Genomic DNA, 24,347 nt, shown 5'->3' with positions numbered 1-24,347 from the left:
CTGAGAGAGGGGTTTGATGTGCCATGAAGATTTTAGAGTATAGAGAAGAAAACTTGTGAAACCCTCTTAACGATTGAAGATTTTTGTGGGAGAAAAATAGGAGTTAAGTAATTGTGTACTCGCTATTTTAACTATCAAATTTTATGTTTAGTTATATTTAACACGTGGCCTTTAGAAATTAGCGTTGGTATCCTCATGTCCTTGATTTTTTTTCCAAAATCGAAGATCTAGACAAGCCTTTATACTTTCGTAGGAAATATTTTTTTTATATACAAAAGTACAACTTTTTTTTTCTCCTTGCAAGGGTGACCTTGGGTTATCCCTACTAACCACTCCCTCACTCCATCCCTAAAATAGAAGAGAAAATTTATGGTATAGAAAATCCAAAACTCAAATCTTCAGGAAATATATGGTTCATGGGTGGACCTTCATGACAACGCAAACATACAACTCAGTGTCAAACGGGTCGGGCTAGCGCGAACACGACACGTTCAAATGAGGCTTGGCACGGTCTTTGACATGCACGGTATGGAAGTGGGCTAAGCACGACACGATTCTAGACGGCCACAAAAGCGCATGGACACAAGGCACAACACACAAATACTATGTTGATACATACATTTTTTTCTGAAGAATCTCGGTTAGAGATGGGCTAGCATAGGCCCAACACAACATGAATAAAAAACGGCACGACACAGCCCAATCAATTAAACGAACCAACATGACACGAAGCATGATTTGCAGGAAGCTAAATGGGCCGGGCCAACACAACACAACACGATAGCAGCCCGGCCCGTTTGACATCTCTACTTTTTGGACATGTTGTTAGGTCAAAATTTCAGTGCAACATACACTTGAATGGACACAACCTTTTCCTCACAAGCACAGAGGCCATTTCCATGACTACCCATGACCACCAGCGACAAAGCATGCATCAAACGAAAATTTTAGCTCCTAGAATGCATTTAAAATTATCAAGCAAATCCTACCTCAGTACAACCTCCCACTACACGAGTGAGAACCACAATAACAATCCTTCCTCTTGATGTCGCCATTCCCATCACCAACTCGATCTACCTTATAGTTGTAATCATAAGTCAACTCTCTTAAAGGAGGTATGTTTTTGGTAGCAAAGAACATTATGTGTGGCATTCTCTTGTCATCATGATCATAAAGGACATTTTGGGCATAGAGGTTTGGAGAGCAGCTATGGTTTATGAACCTCCCCACATTCCCAAATTTAGCTGCATCAATAGTGAAGCCACTACCATTCTTCCCGATATCGAACAGATACTCATCGTTACCGACTCTTTCCACTGCTTCCTGTTCTCGAAGCAACTCTCCGGTGTACTCGCAAACAAAACCGCCGGATCGAATGAAGTCCCGCGATCTAACCCCCCACCCCATTTTCACGGTCTTAAAAATCTCCAAATGGTACCGAATTCCGTTTTGGCTAACCCTATTTTGGCAAGAAAGCGGGCAATTGCAAGATGGGCCACACTCGTAAACGAGAGGCTTTCTCCTAACAATAGCGTCTTCCGAAGTGAATGGAATGTCGCCCCCATACGCAACGGTGCATGGACATTTCTCAAAACCTAAGCATCCATTGATGCAATCGCAACCCCTAGGGACAGAGCGGGTAGACTCGTACGACTCAGGGTAGATCACATTGGTAACATAATGAAAAGGTGGAAGCTTCTCATCGTCCACGATGTTGACTGCGCGAACAGGCTTCTCCTCTTTTCCTTGAGAAACATCACCAACAACCACACTAGGTAACTTCAAAACTTTGGACTTCTTTGACTTCTTTGGCATGCCAACATGTGCTCCATTGACTTCCGGTTGCCCGGCCAATCGATGCAAAACAAACTTATAAACCAATTTTCCGTAACCCCCTCTTTCTTGCCTACATTGGGTCACCATATACAGCCCATAGTAAGTATACGTTGTCTGTGACCCTCTCTCAGTCTTCCAAATAACCCTGACATGGCGCTCAGCATCCATGCTGTTTTGCAACGCAAGATTTCCTCGGGTAAGCTTTTGATCTTCAGGGGGCTTATTGACGATAGTTGGATTTCCACCTTGACCAGAAAATATCAGAACATTAGGAAATTCTCCTACATCATTGCCATAGCGACCGGACTCGACAATGCTCGTGGCGAACTTTATCCCATTTTCCTCCATGTAATCAATTCCACTTTGCAACTGACGATGGAGGCCTATAACGACGAGTTCAGCCCGAAATTGGAATTTGTCACCAATTTCTACCCCCGGGACAGGTCCTGATAACTTTTTGGTATTTACACATTTTTGTTGCTCTTTAAGAAGAGTCACTGTTTCCATCGATAATTGCCAGGAAGTCTTTCTATGTTCCTTCGCCTGTGCCCTGTCTTCATCTGAAAGCATCGTAAACGTCACTTGGAACAGATTCAAAACTTCCCTCACTTTACTAGGAGTCACATCCGGGGAAAAAGTCACCCAGTTGTGTGTCCTCGGCATCGCTATCACGAAAAATATTTGAATTTAGTAGACATGCCGCATGGCGTGTCCTTTGTTCTCATTTGAACGCAAAGAATCAACAGAAAACCAGGTAAAACAAACCCAAAACCCATTAATTAGGTCACATTTTCAAATGTAAAAGAGACACACATAAAAAATGGAGGGAAAACGGGAGAAATAGAACAGAAGCGACAGATGGTAGTGTGGGAACAAAGTGCTAGAAAAGCAGAAAGTGGAAATCAAGCTGTTCATTCAAGACAGAACACTACTACTTCACGGTTATTCATTTTCATTCATTCATTCAAGAGAGAGAGAGAGAGAGAACTATTTCAATATTCAAGCAAGATTAATCACCCTAAAATATGAACAAACTACTAACGAAAATAGTAACAAACAGAAAGGAAACGACAAGAAATTACACTGTAATTCAAGATTCAAGCAAGAATGTGAACAAAATTGGCTTACTGCAGACGGGGACTTTTTATGTGTTTGGAAGCAAGAGTAAAACTAACTACGGCTTTTAGTAGAAGTGTTCCTATTTCGTGCTTATCCTTGTTTCTCCGGGGGAGTGAGAACCGCTTTTGACTGGGTGTATTCGTGGGGCTGCTGCCCTTGTACACGGCAGGGTCCAGCAGTGCCCACCATTTTATACACCGTTTTGGTTCCAAAATTTATAACCCTCCTTCCTCCACCCCTCTATTACCATCGAGATAATTCTAATACCATACTCATTCACACACCCATTTAGGCCCTGTTCCAGAACACCTTTTTAAAAAATAAGTACTTATTTCACATTTTCAAACTCAAAAATAATATAAAAAAATAATAATTTTTCAATATTTTTTTTTCACCGTATTAAATATCACAATGAGATCTATCAAACAAGATCCATAGTGATAGGAAAATTATTTGCGTAAGCACATAATTTTTGAGTTTGAAATTGCCTTCTTAAAAAATTAAAAAATAAGTACTTATTTATCGTTCCGAAACGGAGCCTTACACACCCCCCTCGCAATAATATTGTGTGGGGACCCCACTTTTATTGTGAATAGGGGTGTGTGAACGAGTGTGGTGGTATAATTACTGTATTACCGTAGGTTTAAAAAAAGCTTATTCGGTTGGAAATGAATCTTGCAATGAAGAGTTGGAAAAAGTCAATCCCAGCCTAGAAAATGTCAACTGAGACCGAAAAGGGTAAAAAGGTAATTTATTGAGATAACAATTATATTGTTTAATTAATATTGTGCGAATAAGTAAAACACGTAGTGTTTTATGATCAGGCCGATGCCTTTAAGTTATTGATAAACGAGCAATTTCATTAATTAATCTTGAAGGTTGAATTTAGTCATTTAGCTGAGTGTAAAGGTAATTCGGTCATTATGTAATTGTGTGAAAATGGATTCCAAAAAATAATTCATTTGTAACGCCCCGAAAATTCAGACGTTAAAAAAAAAATTTCCAATTAGTTTTCCATTTTGAAGCATTTAAAATTCCAAAAGCCTTGTTAATTCCAATCAAATTACAACGTATCAACCTCAAAGTATTTTGCCAAATTCTCTAACTGTAGAATATTAAAATAATTAATTGAAATTACAGAGCAACTAAGGGTGCAATTAGAGTTCGATGATATCTTCTTCGGTCAACGTCAAAATCATTCTTTGTCTATGCCCTTCTGCTCTGTCTTTAATACTTGGCGTTTGAGTTACCAGGACAACATAGTACCATGAGCGATGACGCTCAGTAGCCAAAATCCACCCGAACTCATAACTTACAAACTGTTATGAGCGTCATCGCTTATGGTACTATACTGTTAAAGTAAGAACAATTAAAGTAGCAAGCGATCAATTTCAATTACTAGCATTTAGCTTAGTGAAATCTATAATCTCAACCCTTGAGAAACATCCTCTCATGTTAACCACTAAGACTATGGCCACTCGTGATACCGTTCCCCATTGCTTGCCCTAACCAGGAGCCCCAATGAAACGGCCAAAGTTATTTACTTAGTTGGAGTCATCGGCCGCCTCGCAAGGATGAATTTCTTAGGAAACTACACATAGGGTAAACTATGGTTAACCCCCTCTAACTAAGCCTCACGAGCACTTTGCCCCCTCTAACTTTTTTTTTTGACACTCAACCCTCTCTAACTAACTGAAATTCAAATGGTCATAATTTCAAGCGGTCATAATTTTTTTGTCTGAAATCGAAAACATGCAAATTATATATCGATTTCGAGGTCTTGAAGTTAGCTTTCTAATGACACCAACATCACAACACGATTCAAAGCACACAGAAAGTTATGATCAAAACGGTCTTTTTGTCTACCAGCCCTTACTCTTTTGATCATAACTTCCTGTGTACTTTGAATCGTGATGTGATTTTGGTGTCATTAGAAAGCTAACTTCAAAACCTCAAAATCGATATATAATTTGCATGTTTTCGATTTCGGACGAAGAAGTTATGACCGTTTGAATTTCAGTTAGTTAGAAGGGGTTGAGTGCCAAAAAAAAAGTTAGAGGGGGCAAAATGCACACGAGGCTTAGTTGGAGGGGGTATAGTTTACCCCTAAACATACCCACTGGGCTCACAAGGAACTAACTGTAACCTTAGGAATACATAGACCATAACCTAGTACTATAACACATATCACTCTTTTATCTTCTATTCAAAAAGAGCGATCACACAATGCCATATCCTAAGGTTTCGAATCGACAATCAACTATCTTCATTTCTCTTCTCCCAAACTGGACTCTGTGAATAACCTCCAACAGATTCAGATTCACTGGATAACCTCTAAGAATCCCATTAAACTATCATTCCTCTAGCTAACCACCCATCAAATCATCTCTTATAATTTTGCGATTTCCTTTAACTCAAAAATCGTCTATGTAATCTTCTATGTACGTACATCAATCCCCAGCGAACCTAATGTCCATTCTAAGTTCTCGTGAGCATTAACATAAACCATGACAATAATATTTGCAATAAAAGATTCAAACCAATAATGACATTCAAGTAACACACTAAATCAAATCACATACTACTAACTTAGTTTTACAAGGCTACGACACTAAACTTTATTCACTTAAAATTATTCTACTGTAACCTCGTTTAAAAATCATTACGTTATCAATACTAATTAAAACATTTGCAGACCCCAATCAAGATAAGTACTCCGTATTTCGATAACTTAAAACACCTTGGTCAGTTTGCATTTCCAGAACACGGTAAGATAGTTATTTCAAATCCTAATTACTGCACGAACTTACTGACATGCTACCAACATTTGGTCGTGTGATAAAACAAATCATGCAATAAAGTTAATCGTACGATAAAATAAATCATGCGATAAAGTTACGGTCGAACCGGAAAGCTAATTAACTTCAAGGCTTAAAATATCATTTACTTATTCACTAAGGTGGATTTACGAGCTATTCAAACATGAGGGGCTAAACTGCAATATTATTCCATTTTCCATTTCAAATTCCAGTGGCCGTTATATTTCGGAGAAAAAAACTGGGTTTCGGCCGGACTTCGACCGGCGACGTCCGGTTCGATTATTTTCACACCGAATACTAAAATCATTATAGAAACGCGATATATACGTAGGGGGGTGAGTTCCAAACTACCTCTCGTCTCGCGAAACGGTTTTCAGAGGGATTTCGGTGGCGGTCGGAGTGGCGTGGAGCTCGCCTGGTGGTGATGGCTCCGGACTGATTTTCAAGGCTACGTTCAGAGCTGGAACAAGGCTAGAACGGGGCCGGCTTGCAGCTGGTTTGGGGCTGCTTAAGGGAGCTGAAACGCAGCAGGTTTCGGGGGTGGGAACCGGCTGTTTTTGGAGTTGTTTGGCAGCTGGTCCAGTGGTGGTGAGTAGATTTCCGAATAGTGGAGTGATGGAGGCGAAAAAGATGACAAGATACAGTGCTTCCTCACTTCCCTTCTCAGCCGAAAATGAAAATGGGAAAATGAAGAAAAGTTGAAGTTTGAATGGAGAAGAACAGAATCCACTACTCTCCCTCTCTCTGCCGACAATGAAAATGTAAAGAAAAGAAGAGTTTTATTAGTAGAGGTTTGAAGAGGAAGAACCAATAGTTAAAAAAGAGGAAGATATGTTAGTAGGTTAGAACCCTAGAATAGGTGTGTTGTCACCATGGGAGGGTTTTAGGGAGAAAAGGGCTAGGGACGTGAAAGGCCCGCGTGGGGGAGGGAATAGTGTGGCTGGAAAAGATGGCTGGCAGGAGGGGGTAGTGTGGCTGGAAAAGATGGCAGGAGTGGGTGGGTTGTCAGCCGAAAATAGGGAAGGAAGGGATGATGAGGTGATAGCTGCTTGTGTGAGAGTGGTATTCTAGTTACTCCGTACAATGTAATTGGTTCAATTACAAATTTAACATCTAGTTACATCATAAGAATTTAGTCACAAATACTAAGGCCCGTTTTAAACATCTTTTTAAAAAATAAGTACCTATTTTATATTTTTAAATTTAAAAATAATGTAAATGAAAAATAATTTTTAAATTTTTTTTGCACCGTATAAAAGATCTCGATGAGATCTATCAAACTAGATCCATATTGGTAGAAAAATTATTTGCGTAAACACATTATTTTTGAGCTTGAAATTGCCTTCTTAAAAAATAAGTACTTATATTGAGTTCCAGAACAGAACCTAAGTCTCAATCGAAATTAGTCACACACAATATGTCTAGATATATAATCACGTGATTATATGTATACATATTTACGACAACATACACACGCGCGCGCGCGCCCACACACACACACACACACACACACACACATATATATATATATATTACATCATCAGAAGAATCTTAGTGTAGATATCAATAAGTTATTAGACCCCGTTCCGGAACGTAAAATAAGTCCTTATTTTTTAAGAAGATAATTTCAAGCTAAAAAATAATGGATTTATTAAAATTTAAAAATATACAATATGGATCTTATTTGAAAGATCTCGATAAGATCTTTTATACGGTGCAAAAAAAATTAAAAAATTATTTTTTATTTACACTATTTTTGAGTTTAAAAATATAAAATAAGAACTTATTTTTTAAGAAGGTGTTCTGAAACGAAGCCTTACTTGACTTATAAGGTTTCTGTTTATTTTCTAAAATAAAGTCTACTTCCTTTCTTTCATACTATAATTTTATATTTTTAAACTAGTAAACTAATAGTACTTTTTATTTCTAATTGTTACTCCTAGTTTCTATTTCTATTTTTATTTTTTTTAAATGTAACAACTAATATTTTAATCTAACACTAGTATTTTCTAACTTGTAAATGAGTTAAAATAAATGAGTACTTATACATATTGTAATCACATTAACATTTATCAAAGGTAAATTAATCATGACATACATTTAGCATATTAAACATTAAAATGTAACATGTAGGGTTAAAATGGGACAAGTCATAGCATAGCGTAGGGTCGGATGTGGTAAGCACAGGGGGCTGAGTGTAATATAAGAATAAAATTTTCGAAAACCAACGTCCATTCCATGTACAGAGTGGGCTTCGTTGTTTCGGAAACCAGAGTAAAAACTCGGATCACTGGGTTTTGATCCGTGCGCTGATTTCTTCGATTTTAACTCATTAAAATCATCATTAAAATCAAACCCTTTTCTATCATATTTTTTTTGTCGATTTTTCGCGAGTTTTCTTAAAATCACGTTATGAACACATTGAACGGCTCAAATCATCAAAATTTGATTGGGATAGGAGAGATCCGCATTTTAGCAAGTTAAGGGCGCTCTTATGTGAGTTTCTAATAAGAACGTTGGAATGTAGACTTTAAATGCAGATCTCATAATTTGGAGCCTTTCTGATCATATTTTTTATGATATAAACTGTTCAACTTATTTAAATCATGTTTTTAAGGGGTTGTAACATCCCATATTTTTTTACTTTCTTACATTTTTTTTCTGATTTCAACCCCTTGTGTGTATATATTTTAATTATTCTACTTGATTTGGATTTCGGTGAAAGTTGCCGCAGGAAATGTGAAAAAAAATAATAGAGAATTGGTGTATGGGTAAATTGGTTGCCGGTAGTAGAGTAATTGTGAAATTTTGGAGGTATAGAATTATTGCATGTGAGTGAGTTATTGAGATAGTCTTTTTCATGGAGGCTCCATGAACAATTTGTTCACGGAGCGGCGGAATCTCATTTGTCTATTTTAGTAATTAATGATAAAAATTTATTTTTAATTATGACCGATTACAATTAATTTTTTTTCGAAAAAATATCATTAACATCGGTCACGATTGACACCTTCTTAGAGCATCTCCAATCCATACAAAATAGAGGATGGATGTAACACATTGAGGGGAGATTTTGTAATTTATTCCACTTTTTCTTCACTTTTTCTACTTTTTGAGAGAATCTTTGAGGGACCCACCGTCCTTTTTAGAGTTTGGTCCTCCAAAAGTAAATTTGATCCTCTAAAAATGGAGGACCAAAAGTAAATTTGGAGTACAAATTTCCTCCAAACTCTAAAAAGGACGGTGGGTCCCTCAAAAATTCTTCCAAAAAAGTACAAAAAGTGAAGAAAAAGTGGAATAAATTACAAAATCTCCCCTCAATGTGTTACATCCATCCTCTATTTTGTATGGATTAGAGATGCTCTTAAAGAAGATTTTCTCGAGTGCTTTTATAGCCATGTGAGAATTTAGTGCAGAGAGAGAATAGTATATCATTCTTATCCTACCAAATCCTATACAATAGCCATAAATGCACCTAGGTTGAGTGAAGAGCAAGAAAGGAACTTCTGTTGCTTATGTACCCCTCACCTTATTTTTTTTCGAAGGCTGCTACTCCTCCTGACACACCCCACCCTCCGGCCCCACCTCGCTTTCCCGGAATTACCTCCGCCCCCCCCCCCCCCCTTCCTTTTCTTTCATTCTTTCTTTTTTTTTCTTTTCTTTTCAGTTTGATTTTTTTTTCATTTTATTTCATTTTATTTTTTTCTAGTTTGAATTTTTTTTCTCTTTAATAATATGTTCAAATCTAATTTTAGACTTTGTAAAGTAATTGAAAGAAAAAAAAATGTTTCAATTGATCATGTTTATATGACTGTTTTATTTTTATTTTTTTGTCCTTTATAGATTAAAAAATATAGTTACGAAAATAAGTGTTTCAATTTTCAATCCATTTGAACCAGTGTAAAGATATTATTTTTTTGATCATTTCATCCTAAATGGTAGTAATAAATTTTTAGTTCCAAGGCCTTTAAATGAACACCCTAACCCTAAGAGAGTCCTGAAACTAAATAATGAGTCTTAGAGTGCTCGTTAAAAGGCCGTGAAGAAAAAAATTCATTAAGATTACAATTAGTGTTCAGAAACTAATTACGAAATGTATTTTGCAAACGACGTACTAATCCAGAATACAAATGTTATATTTAGGATTACTTTTTTTTAACTATAGTACAATTTAATAAATTTGTTAACCATTATTTAGCATAGATCCTCTTAACTGATTCAGTAGTATATTTCTTTAAATCACGTTTTTACTTATATCTTATTTATTTAATTTTTATAAATACACCATTTGTATATTTAAAAAGATAATTCAAGAATTAAGTGTTTTAATTTTCAATTCAGTTAAATCAGAGCAAAGATCGTTTTTTTTTATTATTTTATTTTAAATGGCCATAATGAATTTTTTGGTTTAAGACCTTTCAACAAACACCCTAAGATTCATTATTTAGTTTCAAGATTCTCTTAGGGTGTCCATTGAAAGGCCTTGAAGTCAAAATTTTATTACAACCATTTAGGATGAAATGATCAGAAAAATAACATCTTTGCACTGGTTCAAGAGAATTGAAAATTGAAACACTTATTTTTGTAACTATATTTTTTAATCTATAAAAGACAAGAAAAGAAAAATAAAATAGTTGTATAAACATGATCAATTAAAACACTTTTTTTCTCTTAATTACTTTACAAAGCCTAGAATTAGACTTGAACCTATTATTAAAGAGGAAAAAATTCAAACCGGAAATTAAAAAAAAGGAAATAAAATGAAAAAAAAAACTAAACTGAAAAGAAAAGAAAAGGAAACTGTGAGGAAAGAAAAAAAGAAAAGGGAGAGAGAGAGAGAGAGGCGGGATAAATCGGGAAAATAGCGGTGGGGCCGGGGGGTGTGTCAGGGGATTAGCAATATACTTTTTCTACACACTCTCCTAGGCGATGGGATAGGCCAGTGCTTTAGAAGATCAGATGTCAATTAGAGTTCGTACAATATCATTGAAGTGCTTTTTGTGATGTGATCGGTCAGTAGACTCTCAGTACTTTTGTTTTGATCAGCGTAGACTCCATGCAGTACTTTGCATTGAAAAAAATCTAAAGCTGCCTAGAGGGACCTACATAACAAGTGCGATGACGAGGGCCTCTTTGCGCACCAGAAAGTCTACGGCCACCGAAGGCAAAATGCGGTAGCCGGCCACCGAACGCCTTGACGGCCTACTCTGGGTCCTGCACGAACGATCCGAACCGTTTAATAATTTAAAAAAAAAAACGAGTGGGTCACAATAGAAATCAGCCCGATCCGATATGTGTAGATGCTCGGATCAAGCTTTTCATCTTTGGAAAATCGGAGAACCAATCTTTCTATTTTTTTCGATTTTTCAAATATGAGAAGATTGATCCGAGCAGCTACACATATCGGATCGAGCTGATTTTTCATGAGACCCACTTGTTTTTTTAAAAAAAAATTATTAAACGGATCGAATTGTTCGTGCAGAACCCGAAGTGGGTCCCAAATAACATGCTGTGGCCGGCCACCGCATTTTGTCCGCAGTGGCCGTAGTCTTTCTGTTTTCGCACCCCCGAAAAAACCCCCCTTCCGGGCCCCACCACTTTTCCCCACCGGCTCCTGCCCCTCCCCTCTGTTTTAGGTATTCTTCTTTTTTCTTTTTTTCTTTTTTTAAACTTTTACTATTTTTTTTTTACTTTTAAAAGATTTTAATTACTGTTTTTTTTACTAATTTTTTTGTTTTATTTTTAAAAGACTTTAACTACTGTGTTTTGTTTTTATAATTTACTAGTTTTTGTTTTACTTTTAAAAAAGTTCTAACTATAATTTTAATTAATAAATAAATAATTAAAACATAACTTGTATTAATGCTGATAAACCCGAGGTAAATATTGAACGTAGTCGTTAGGGATGAGTGAAACTGAAAATTGAGAATGGCTTGCTTGAGTTTTGCGAACTCCCGCGCCCCTCCCACGTCTCCTACATTTGACCCTAGATGAAGAAGTCGATGCTTTTGTAAAGGAATGAATGCGTCGTCCACTTTGCTCATCTCTACTAGTAGGTCGACCTCTATGAGCCGTGTTATACGGTTAGAAATAAAATAGATAAAATATATAAATAAGGGAGACTTAAAGTTCCATCATTGAGTGCCCAGCCCTGTAAGTTTTCATCCAGCATATTTTTGGCACTTATAATTCCATCCTTAACTCTTTTTTAATGCCAATAGTACCCCTAAATTATGCACTGAAAAAGGGGACGGAAACTTAATCCTCCAGTCCTCGCGTAATCCCGGCGATCGATCCCCGTTGATTTCGCTTGTCAATCCCGAAATTCCCGACGACGATTCTTATCCTCATCCATTTTCCTAAACGGAAACAATTTGAATTTGGGGCTCCCTAATCCTTTTCCAAAACCATGAACGGCAAAAAATCCTCAAAAATTCCAGATCAGTCTGTCCCTCCTGCATTGTTGCGGAATCTGTAGATGAACAACGACACATGTAGTCCCCTGTTCAATCCTAATGGGGGTTTTTCCGAAAAATCCCAAAAGCCACAAACCGATCGATCCAGTCCTTCGTTGCTGAAGAACCGGCCGTAGAAGAGGGGACGAAACCGACATGGCTGGATTTCGTAAGTTGTTCCTTCAAACCCATCGTAATTTTTTTTGCTTCATTGTTTGGTTTGCCTATTGGAGCATGATTGTGAGTATTAATCACAACATATATGTTGATTCTATCAAGTTCATGATTGTGTGGGAAACTCGGCTCGAGGATGAATATTTCATGAATTTTGAAGTTATGTTTTTCGAAATAGTGGTGTTAATATCTCTATTCATTAGTCATGCTAAATATGTCATGAATATCAAAACCGATTTCATGAAATCAGGATTTCATGTTTGAAAAAATGTCGTGATTGTATGGAATAGTTGTTAAAATTCAGTTGGGCTATTGTTTCAAATTATGTCATGCTGAGTATCATGGATTTGAGATTCTTTAATGAACTACTTGAGAAAGATCAACACATGTAGATTATTAGACTCTTGATTTGGGGCCACCACTTGTTTGATAGATTGACTGAATGACAATATTAGATTGACATGTGCAAACATGTCATGTTTTTGTAATATTAGATGACAATATTACGCATATAAAGTCATGAGATTTTTTTATTATACTAGGTTCATTGTTATTTGCCGCAATATGCCATGATTGTGGGGGGTAATCGGCTAGATGGACGTTTTTTTCCATGATATTTGAAGTCATGTTTTACGAAATAGGTCATGTTCATGAAATCGATTCCTATTGCTTGAAATATGTCATGGATGGAAGCCGATTCCATGAATTCATGATTTCTTCTTCTAAGTATGTCATGTTTGTATGGGATAGTTGTTAGGTTTATTGTTTGGAATTACGCCATGTTCTAAGTAGGTCATGTTTTTTGATCCTATATCATTCCTCTTTTCAACTCCCAACTAGTGGGGGGCTTAGAAGCACTGAGATCCAACATTAGCTCTTATATTTCTGACCAATTCAGTCGGGAAAGTTTGGGCAATTTGGCTAGAACTTGACGCTTCTAATGTTTCGTTGTTAAGTTACTATACTAATGTTGCCTTGGATCCCTATTCCTCTGATGGGCATGATGGCATTGTTAGAGAAGATGGTAAGAACACATACATGAGTTTGACAAAATATTATTGCCAGTTTTCTCGGCCCCGAACGTCCTGGGAACAAAGTCATTTGAGAATATTATTTGGAAAGTAAATTTGATGAGAGATAATAGAAAAAGACCCAAAAAAAGGGAAAATAATGAGATGGAAAAGAATCTATCAGTTTGCTCCTTCAGATTTTTTCAATTTTGTAACCACTTTTAGTGTGAGGAATCATTAGCTACTGTAATGGAATTGCCAAAGTTCCTTGTTAGTTGTGATCATTCTTGAGGTGATAGCTTGGAGTATAATTATTTTCTCCCTTTAAGCCTAATCTGCTGTTATGTTTGTCTGCTATTGCTGATGCTTCATATGCTAACACTTTGATGTTGAAGACTGGAGATTCCGAAGGTGTTTCAAGTTGTTTTTCTGCCTGGGCTATTTATGAATTAGTCTGTTGCTAATTTTGGCCTACTACTGTTTTGGCCTTTTTCTCTTTTTTCCTATTTCTCTCTTCCAATGCATTATTGGAAGTTTATTTTCCCTTTTTCCATGTATCAATATCATGGTTTAGGCTTTCTTTTTTTCTTGATGTATCCTTATCAAGTTTTTAATATAATCTTTTTGCTGATCAAAAATAAATTTTCTGTGATTATTCATGATGAATTCATGAATATGTGGTCATGTTTTTAAAGTTTGATTTTCATGGTACATTTGCAGGAATATTTCATAAATGAAAATAGAAATAATTGGGATTTGATAATCTACACATTCAAAAATTTGGAAATTTGAAATTCTCTTATTATTTCTCACTTAATTGGAGGATTGTGATGTGAAACGGAATCCCTTTAATTTTTCTTCAATAAGGTTTAATTTAGGAATCAAGAAGGATTGTGGTATTCATCCAAATTCCTTTAATTTAGGAATCAAACAAGCAATAAATATATATACACACACATATTCACACCTTAATAACAATAAGGGGTAACAAGGGAATTTCACACATTGAAAAGATGAAAACATAACTGTTCAAAATGACCGGGATGAATACTTACGTGGGATGAGATATGAAGATGGATATTTAAAAACTCCTATAAATAAATACAAAATTAATAAATTTAACAACATAAAAGAATTATAAAATTTTAAAAAAATGAAATTTACTCACGTATATAATATTAAATAATTAAAAAAACATATAAAGAGTAAATATATAAATAAGATCGGTGCAAAGATCTTATTTTTCTTATCATTAAAAAAACATTTTTTTACACCGTTTATATATTAAAAAATTAAATGTTTCAATTTTCAATTCGTTTAAATCGGTGCGAAGATCTTATTTTTCTTATCATTTTATCCTAAATGGTCGTAATAAACTTTTGTTTCTAAGGCCTTTCAACTTGCACCCTAAGAGAGTTTCAACTCTCTATTAGGGTGCTCATTGAAAGGTCTTAGCTCATTGAAAACTTAATTTTTTAACTATATTTTGTAATATATAAACGGTGTAAAAAAATAAGTATTCCAATTTTCAATTCGTTTAAATCGGTGTGAAAATCTTATTTTTCTTATCATTTCATCCTAAATGATCGTAGTGAATTTTTGGTTCTAAAGCCTTTCAATGAGTACCTTAAGAACTCTAAGAGAGACCTGAAACTAAATAAAGAGTCTTAGGGTGCTCGTTGAAAGGCCTTAGAGCAAAAAATTTATTATGGCATTGAAGATAAAATAAAAATAATAATAATATCTTCACACCGATTCAACCGAATTGAAAATCGGAACACTTAAATAATATTAAATAAATAAAAGAAGAAAAAGATATAAAGATTATTAAGTAAATAAAAGAGAAAATGGGGTGCGGTATTTCTGGGGCAGACGGGGGTATTTTCGGAAGAGGGGGTGGGGTCGGGGGTGTGTGTGTCGGGGGCGCGAGAAGAGATTTACTGCCAGGATTCGCCCCATTTGCCCTACACTAACAACGGAAGCGGGGCGCTTGATAGAATTTGCCTCCTTGGAACTAGGGCTGTAAATGAACTGAGCCATTCGCGAACTATTCGAGGCTCGGTTCGGTAAGAGCTCGTTCAAGTTCGATTTGTCTGCTAAACGAACTGAATCTGAACCTCAATTCTAGGCTCGTTTCGTAAATGAGACGAGCCTGAGCCTAACGGTATTCGGCTCTTTTAGGTTCGCGAACCTATACTTAAATTGAATTTATAATTCAATAGGGGTCTATTTGTAAATGTAAAATTTTTTAAGGTTGTATATATAATTCAATACTTATTTTTCTCCCAAATTCTATACGATCAATGAGAGAGTTTGGGTTCGCTTGAGTTTAATGAGCTGAGTCGAATCAAACCTGAGTCTTGATGAGCGCAATTCGAGCTTAGATTCGGCTCGGCTCGATTCATTTGAGTTTAACGAGCCAAACTCGAGCCAAGATGTTCAAGTTCGAATCGAACCCGAGCCAAACTCTAGCCAGACTAGTACCTTAACGTACCCAACCGAGCCGAACCCGAGCCTTGAAAAATTTTAACGAGCCGAACTCGAGTCGAACTCATACCTTAACAAATCCGAGCCGAACTTAACAGGATTCGGCTCAATTCGGTTCGTTTACAGCCCTACTTGGAACCCGTCCTTAAGCATCTGTTTAGCCATTCCACAAAAATCCTATGTTCAATATTTATTTTTTATTTTGTGGGGCTTTTTACTGATCTTACAAAAATGATTCAAGTTACAAGTTATTTTTAAAAATATTTTTTGTGGGTTCTATAAAAAATTAGCATAATCCAATATCGATAGGGCCTGTTTCAAAATTGTAGGGTGCTTCAAAATTCTTAAGGCGTTTTACGAATTTTGAAACAGTCCTTACTGATATCAAATTGAGCTAATTTTTTTCAGGAAGCCATAAATAAAATATTTTAAGAATAACTTGCAGTTTCTACAAATTTTGAAACAGTCCTTACTGATATCAAATTGAGCTAATTTTTTTGTAGAACCCATAAATAAACATTTTAAGAATAACTTGCAGTTTGAATCCTCTTTGTAGGACTCGTAATGAGCCCAAAAGATAAAAAATAAAGGGAAAATGACGGCCCATGACGTATTTTAATAATTAATACCCTTCAGGGATATTTTCAGCATTAACAAATGTTCCTATCTTGTCATTGGAGGGTATTAATTATCAAAATACGTCATTAGCTGTCATTTTCCCATAAATAAATAACAGGTGTTCTAGTTGTGGGGCCTATTACATGATTCAAATCACAAATTATTTTTAAAATATTTTTTATGAGTATCTAAAAAAAATAGCTCAATCCGATAACGGTAATTATTTTTAAAATATTTTTTATGAGTATCTAAAAAAAATAGCTCAATCCGATAACGGTAATGGTTGTTTCAGAATTTGTAGGGCACTTTACAATTCTGAAATAGACTTATCGATATTGGATTGTTCTAATTTTTTTCAAGAACTCAAAAAAAATATTTTAAGAATAACTTGCGGTTTGAATCATTATTGTAAGACCTGAAAGAGGCCCCAAAAAATCAAAAATAAATATTGGACATCGGGTTTTTGTAGAAGGGCAAACAAGGGCTTAAGTGTGGATTCCAACTGGGCAGACATGAAACGGTTTAGTTTACGCACAGCAGTTTGCTGCTGTCCTTAGTACATTAGTACTTCAGAATGTGTTGTGCACAAATCGTGTACAGAATGTGTTGTGGGACTCGTTACAGGTCTTAAATAAATGATCCGAACCGTTCATTATGTTTAAATTATTTCAAGGAACTCCACAAAAATTCAGCTCAATCCGATACCTATAAGTACTTGATCTAATCGTCTAACTTTTTATGATCCTAAAACCTTGAAGAAATGTTCTAAATAGAATTGAGCTGATTTTTTACGGGGGCCATTGGAAAAATGTTCTAAATATAATGAACGGCTCGAATCATTTGGATGAGATCCGTAATGAGCCACACAACGCAATCTGTGTACGATGTGTGCACAATTTTGTTGTGTCAATAGCAAGGTTCATTATACTTTTCATAAATTAACATATTACAAAAGCAGTTATGACTTATATCAGCCTATCTAGTAAAATAAGACATCTTCAATTGCACTTGACACTCTTACATGCCATTAAAAGTATCGATGATTAAATTGACATCAAACCTTTTCGCAATATCCTTCTCTATGTAAGTGATTTAGAGACTTGTTAAAAGTTCATCCTCCATCCTGTTGCGGAGTCTAGTCTTCACACATTTCATAGATACAACTTAGATTAATTTCACCAAGAGTACTTAGGATTCCCAAAATCTATTCTCCTCTGTTCCTATTTTTCAGAAACTGCCTTCAAAGTCTTGACAATATGGATTTTTGTGCTAAGAGAGAGGGGTCTGATGTGCCATGGAGATTTTAGAGCATAAAGAAGAAAACTTGTGAAACCCTCTTAACGATTGAGAATTTTTGTGCGAGAAAAATAGGAGTTAAATAATTGAGTACTCACTATTTTAACCATCAAATTTTATGTTTTGTTATATTTAACACGTGGCCTTTAGAAATTACATTGGTATCCTCGTGTCCTCGATTTTTTTTCAAAATCGTAGATCGGGGCGAGCCTATATACTTTCATAGGAAATATTTGTTTTTAAATACAAAAGTAGAATTTTTTCTTCTTCTTGCAAGGGCGGCCTCGGGTCATCCGTACTGATCCCTCCCTCACTCCATCCCTGAAATAGAAGAGAAAATTTATGGTATAGAAAATCCCAAACTCGAATCTTGAGAAATGTAGTCATCAGCATGAAGGTTCATGGGTGGACTTTCATGACAACGCAAACATACATCTCAGTGACAAACGGGGTCGAGCTGGCGAGGACACGACACGTTCAAATGAGGCACGGCATGGTCTTCAACATGCACGGTATGGAAGTGGGCTAAGCAGGACACAATTCTAGACGGGCACAAAAGCACGTGGGCATGAGGCACGACACACAAATACTAAGTTGTTACATAATTTTTTTTCCTGAAGAATCTCGGTTAGAGATGGGCCGGCACAGGCACGATACGAATAAAAACAGCACGACACAACACAATTAAACGAACCAACATGACACAAAGCATGCTTGGCATGAAGCTAAATGGGCCAGGCCGACGCAGCACAACACGACAGCAGGCTCGGCCCGTTTGACATCCCTTCTTTTTGGACATATTGAATGGACACAACCTTTTCCTCACAAGCAGAGAGGCCATTTCCATGACTACCCATGACCACCAGCGACATAGGTGGTGTATAGAAACGAATTACAAAATGACAAAGCATGCATCAAACGAAAATTTTAGCTCCTAGAATGCATTTAAAATTATCAAGCAAATCCTTCCTCAATACAACCTCCCACTACACGAGCGAGAACCACAATAACAATCCTTCCTCTTAATGTCGCCATTGCCATCACGAACTCGATCCACCTTATAGTTGTAATCATAAGTCAACTCTCTTAAAGGAGGTATGTTTTTGGTAGCAAAGAACATTATGTGTGGCATTCTCTTGTCATCATGATCATAAAGGACATTTTGGGCATAGAGGTTTGGAGAGCAACTATGGTTTATGAACCTCCCCACATTCCCAAATTTAGCTGCATCAATAGTGAAACCACTACCATTCTTCCCGATATCGAATAGATACTCATCGTTACCGACTCTTTCCTCTGCTTCCTGTTCTTGAAGCAACTCTCCCGTGTACTCGCAAACAAAACCGCCGGATTGAATGAAGTCCCGCGATCTAACACCCCACCCCATTTTCTCGGTCTTAAAAATCTCCAAACGGTATCGAATCCCGTTTTGGCTAACCCTATTTTGGCAAGAAGGCGGGCATTTGCAAGATGGGCCACACTCGTAAACAAGAGGCTTTTTCCTAACAATAGCGCCTTCCAAAGTGAATGGAATGTCGCCCCCATACCTAACAGTGCATGGGCATCTCTCGAAATCCACGCATCCATTGATGCAATCGCAACCCCTAGGGACAGAGTGGTTAGACTCGTACCACTTAGGGTAGATCACATTGGTAACATAATGAAACGGTGGAAGTTTCTCATCGTCCACGATGTTGATTACGCGAACAGGCTTCTCCTCTTTTCCTTGAGAAATATCATCAGCAGCATCACTAGGTAACTTCAAGACCGTAGACTTCTTTGGCATGCCAACATTTACTCCTTGGAGTTTCGGTTGCCCCGCCAATCTATTCAAAACAAACTTATAAACCAATTTTCCATACTCCCCTCTTTCTTGCCTACATTGGGTCACCGTATACAGCCCATGGTACGTATACGTTGTCTGTGACCTTCTTTTAGTCTTCAAAATAACCCTGACAGGGAGCCCAGCATCCATGCTGTTTTTCAAGGCAAGATTTCCCCGTGTAAGCTTTTGATCTTTGGGGGCCTTGTCGGCAATCTTTGGATTTCCACCTTGACCAGAATATATCAGATCATCAGAAGGTTCTGCTGCATCATTGCCATAGCGACCGGACTTAACAACGCTCGTGGCGAAATTTATCCCATTTCTCTCCATGTAATCAATTCCACCTTCAAACTGACGATGGAGGCCTATAACAACGAGTTCAGCCCGAAATTGGAATTTGTCACCAATTTCTACCCCCGGGACAGGTCCTGATAACTTTTCAGTATTTACCCATTTTTGTTGCTCTTTAAGAAGCGTTGCAGCTTTCACACAAAAGTGCGGCTTTCTTTTTCCCTTTGCCTCTACCTTGTGTTCATTTGAAAGCATCGTAAACATCTCTTGGAACAGATTCAAAACTTCCCTCACTTTACTAGGAGTCATGTCTTCGTTGATTTTCACACAAGGAACAACGCTAAGATCATTTGGTTTTCCGCCCACAAGAATAGGGTTCTCTATTTCTTTGTCCTTAAACAGTGTGTCCTCACATGGAACAATAGATTTCTCCTGAGAATATTCTTTGACATCCTGATTCTGCAATAAAACTGAATCATCCTGTATAACTATATATTCCGAAGTTTTTCCTCCAATGCTCTTAGTGTCCGTTTCACAGCGAACAGAGTTGCTGCGGATTTTATCCACCATTTCCTTCAAAGCATTCCCTTCGAGCTGGTTCTCGAAACCATTCCCATCTTGAATTGGAACTTCTTCTTGTTTCCCATCAGTTCTTTTTGTGTCAACTACTTGCATTTGTTCCACACTGCACTTATTACCCAAAACCTTATTGGAATCCGATGTACCATTTCGCTTTCCAAAGCATAAAGGAAAATCACGATAGGTAGTGACCCCCTTCGGCATCTTTGGGGATGGATATTTACGAACACATGGAAGAGTGTGAGACGAGAATGTGGAAATAGCTAATGTAGTGATTGGTTCCGCCTTGGTTATGTTTTCCGGTACATCAATCGGTTTAGGCTGATCTGGGGTTTTTACGAACACTTCGACATCATTGTCCACTGTCACCCATTGCCAAAGAGCTTCTTCAACATTGGCATTTGACAACATGGGCTTAGTAGTTTCGCATTCCATATCATTTGGTTCTGATTTTTTGACCGGTACTATATTCCCCTCTTCACCAACTTTTGAATTTCTGGTTGATCTTGCATCCACTCGAGAGGCATGATCACCCAAGTACGGAGGGATCCGATGGATGGCGGTAACCTTTCGACACTTGTAGTCAGGGGGATAGGCGCTGAACTTTGGAAGAGGGCGTTTTCCGGAAAATAGAGTCATTTTTGGCAGTGGAGCTTCCCCTTCAAGATGATCCCAACGAACAAGGGTGATTACCCCCGGAACTAGGCTGGAAAGAAAAAGTCAAAAACCACTCATACATTTCAACAAGGGAACCATCTCATTACATTTCAACCAGGGAATTGAAAACAGAAATGCGTAGTTATACTGCATAAGTGCAAATGCAAGCAGAAAAACGAAATAGAGGGATTACAAATAAGAGTCTGATTTTGTTCATCCACTTAACCCACGGACAAGGAAACGGACATCACGCGGACAAGTCATTTCTTTGAAATTAGGGACATGTCGAATGTAAAATGGATTTGTAGTATAGATGTATGTTATGAATTTATATAAAAGTCAAAAACATTATTTCTATCAAATGAAGAACTATACTATGAAGATACAAATCAGTGGTCCACATACAAGTATACACGAACTTATCTTTCGAAATTTTCACTCTGGGCTAAGTTTTTAAAATTATACTTTAACCTTTTAACGTGTTATTAGCATGTTCCAAGAGTGTCACCAACGTGTCCTAGAGTATCAAGTCTGACTAAAAGAAATATTTAGCAAAACAATCGGACAATTGTTTAGGCATGTTCCAGAGATTGTCGTGTAGTGTCCATGACCGACACGTGTCAGACATGGATACCTAAGGCTGGTAGACGTGTTTGTGCTTCTTAGTGTAGCACACATACGGACACAGATACGAAAACGAAAGGGGACACTGATACAGATACGAGACACGATATTTTATCAAAAAATAGGGACACGAACAACCTTTTTAGGTATGCAAACCTAAATTGTCACTATGGATATCTGCGGGTCAAGTTCAGAATCTACCTGACACCCAAACCGAGCATTTTTGAGTTCTGAAAAGAACTGGGCCCGATTTCGACCCAAGAACACCGAACAAATTGGGTCCTTTGAGTTGCAAATGGATCCAGTCGGTTTCCTCGTGGACCATTTTTGTCAAACAATATAAAATTTCTTTATTGAAAGATAAAATACAATTGATACGATTGAGAACGCCACAACAATATCGCTGAAGGAATATCGAAGAGAGGGAAAATGATCAAGACAAAAGGCATTATCGGTACATTATCAATCCTCAGTGTATGAGATTGCTCTCTATATTTAGGTTTAGACTCCTATCAAATGCATTAATTTTTTTTTTTTTTTTTGAACACAGCATTATTTTGAAGTTATAAATGTTTTACTCAGTCATAAAAGTCATACTGTTGTGGGGGGCACGTCCCTAAGTGTGTCCCCGGATTTTCTTGGCATGTCCCATTGCAAAAATTATCAAAATTAAGTAGACATACCAGTTGGCGTGTCCTATATGTGTCCATCCTTGGTTTGTCACATGTCATGGGGTTTCTTAAATAAATAAGGCGGCCCTAGGAGGGTGAATGCTTTGTAGGCCATTACCCTGGCTGGTTTGGCAAAATAAATCAAAGAGACTTTATTGTTTTGTCTTTACTTAATTTTTTTTTCACATTTGTTAGTTTTGCGTCAAATTTTTATGGATTATTGATTTATCTCGACGAGAGGAATCGGAAAAGTAAAAACTTTTGATTGAAACTCATAATTTTTGGAATAAAAACGAAAATAAGTCAAAAAGACAGTATTTTAGACTTATTTTTGTCTTTATTCAAAAAATATAAAGTTCCGATCAAATTTGTTTTTCTTTTCTCATTCCTTTCATCGAGACGAATCAAGAATTCACAAAAGTACGACGCAAAACTAACAAAAGCGCAAATTTTTTTTTTTTTGAATAAAGACAAAACAATAAGTCACTTTAACTTTGTTGTTACTGCCCCGGGGTCTACTAGTGTTCAACCCAACACAAAATTTGTTCTCAGTATAGAAACACACACGCAAAGAATCAACCGAAAACCAGGCAAAACAAACCAAATTCCATTAATTAGGTTACATTTCAGATGTAAACGAGGAAGATACATTTCATAGTTGTGCATAGACAAACAGAAAAAATGGAGGGAAAAAAACCGACTGATCTTACTGCGGAAACAAGTGCTAAAGAACCACAAAGTGGAAATCAAGATGTTCATTCAAGAGAGAGAGAGAGAACTACTTCAATGTTCAAGCAAACAAGTAACTACCAGAAGGAACAGAAAGGAAATGAGACAAACTCATTTAAGATAGAAAAACAAATTAATTCAAGATTCAAGTGAAAATATGGAAAACGTTGCTTACTGCAGATGGGTCTTTCTGTGTCTGGAAGCCAAAAAACCAGAGAGTGAACACTAGGGTTATTACAAGTAGAACACTTACGCGGGGGGGGGGGGGGGATTGGAAGTGTTCCGGGTTTCTTGGGGCGTGTGAAAGCCAATTTAGGCACGGGCAGTTACTTTCGTGGGATTCGATATTTTCTGTGTCGAAAATCTATTTTTCAATAGATCTTTTGATGGCTACTTTGTTGGTAAAGTAAATTTGGTTTCAGATAATTATGAATTTTAGAAAATCGTAGAGACATATGATACATAAAAGTAGAACACTTAACCGAGGGCGTGTGAGAACCAATTTTGGCACCGGCAGTTACTTTCGTGGGCTTCGATATTTTCTGTGTCGAAAATTTATTTGTCAATATATCTTTTGATCGCTACTTTGTTGGTAAAGTAAACTTGATTTTAGATAATTATGGATTTTAGAAAATCGTGGAGACATATGATACATGAATAAGTGTAGTTCACGTATAGAATTAAAGAGTAGTTGAAGTATTTATGTCTGTAGGCAAAGAGTCATCTAGTAGTTTGTGTACTTGGTAAGATTCATATATATAGAGTCTATAAATACCTATGTAATCCAGTGATTCTAGGTGTGACTTAAGGTGTGATGGAAAGTAGAAGAGAGTGATTTAAAAGAGTGGAGTTGAGTAGAGTGATGAATTATTAGAAGTAGTCGAGTGTGATAAAGATTGTTGAAGAATTTTATCATAAATTGTGTGTTATCTCCTCCCTCACATTTCTCCTATTTGTTTAAGTGTATTTGGCCCATCATGATTTTCTAACAAATTGGTATCAGAACTACAACGATCCTGGTCTTAATCCTGTGGAGTAGCAATAGATCATTGTTTGATGACAATGGAGACCTATATTGGTTTTTGAAGTGAGAAACTAATTAATGTTCTCCAACTACAAGAGAATGATGGTTATTCTACCAAATTACTTCAAAGCAT

The 24,347-nt window shown here is 36.7% G+C and overlaps 2 protein-coding genes across 2 annotated transcripts; both read right to left on the bottom strand.

The window, feature by feature from the left end:
• Positions 1-790: 790 nt before the first annotated feature.
• LOC131320709 (histone-lysine N-methyltransferase, H3 lysine-9 specific SUVH5-like) lies at positions 791-23,441 on the bottom strand. The gene is made up of 3 exons (XM_058351508.1): positions 23,366-23,441; positions 18,627-21,215; positions 791-875 (listed from the first exon to the last, which is right to left on the bottom strand). The coding sequence occupies exon 2, from the start codon at positions 21,146-21,148 to the stop codon at positions 18,785-18,787; it is 2,364 nt and encodes a 787-aa protein (XP_058207491.1). The 5' UTR covers positions 21,149-21,215; positions 23,366-23,441; the 3' UTR covers positions 791-875; positions 18,627-18,784.
• On the bottom strand, positions 935-6,540 carry LOC131320711 (histone-lysine N-methyltransferase, H3 lysine-9 specific SUVH5-like). The gene is made up of 2 exons (XM_058351509.1): positions 6,126-6,540; positions 935-2,501 (listed from the first exon to the last, which is right to left on the bottom strand). The coding sequence occupies exon 2, from the start codon at positions 2,497-2,499 to the stop codon at positions 991-993; it is 1,509 nt and encodes a 502-aa protein (XP_058207492.1). The 5' UTR covers positions 2,500-2,501; positions 6,126-6,540; the 3' UTR covers positions 935-990.
• Positions 23,442-24,347: the final 906 nt, after the last annotated feature.

Source organism: Rhododendron vialii, chromosome 3a (assembly GCF_030253575.1).
Source record: "Rhododendron vialii isolate Sample 1 chromosome 3a, ASM3025357v1".
NCBI classification, from domain to species: Eukaryota; Viridiplantae; Streptophyta; class Magnoliopsida; order Ericales; family Ericaceae; genus Rhododendron; species Rhododendron vialii.
Note: the sequence above shows the minus strand (reverse complement) of the source record. Positions and strands in the feature narration are given on the sequence as shown.

Coding starts and splice junctions, on each gene's coding strand:
- LOC131320711 (XM_058351509.1), bottom strand. CDS start 2,499: ATGCCGAGGACACACAACTGGGTGACTTTTTCCCCGGATGTGACTCCT.
- LOC131320709 (XM_058351508.1), bottom strand. CDS start 21,148: ATGACTCTATTTTCCGGAAAACGCCCTCTTCCAAAGTTCAGCGCCTAT.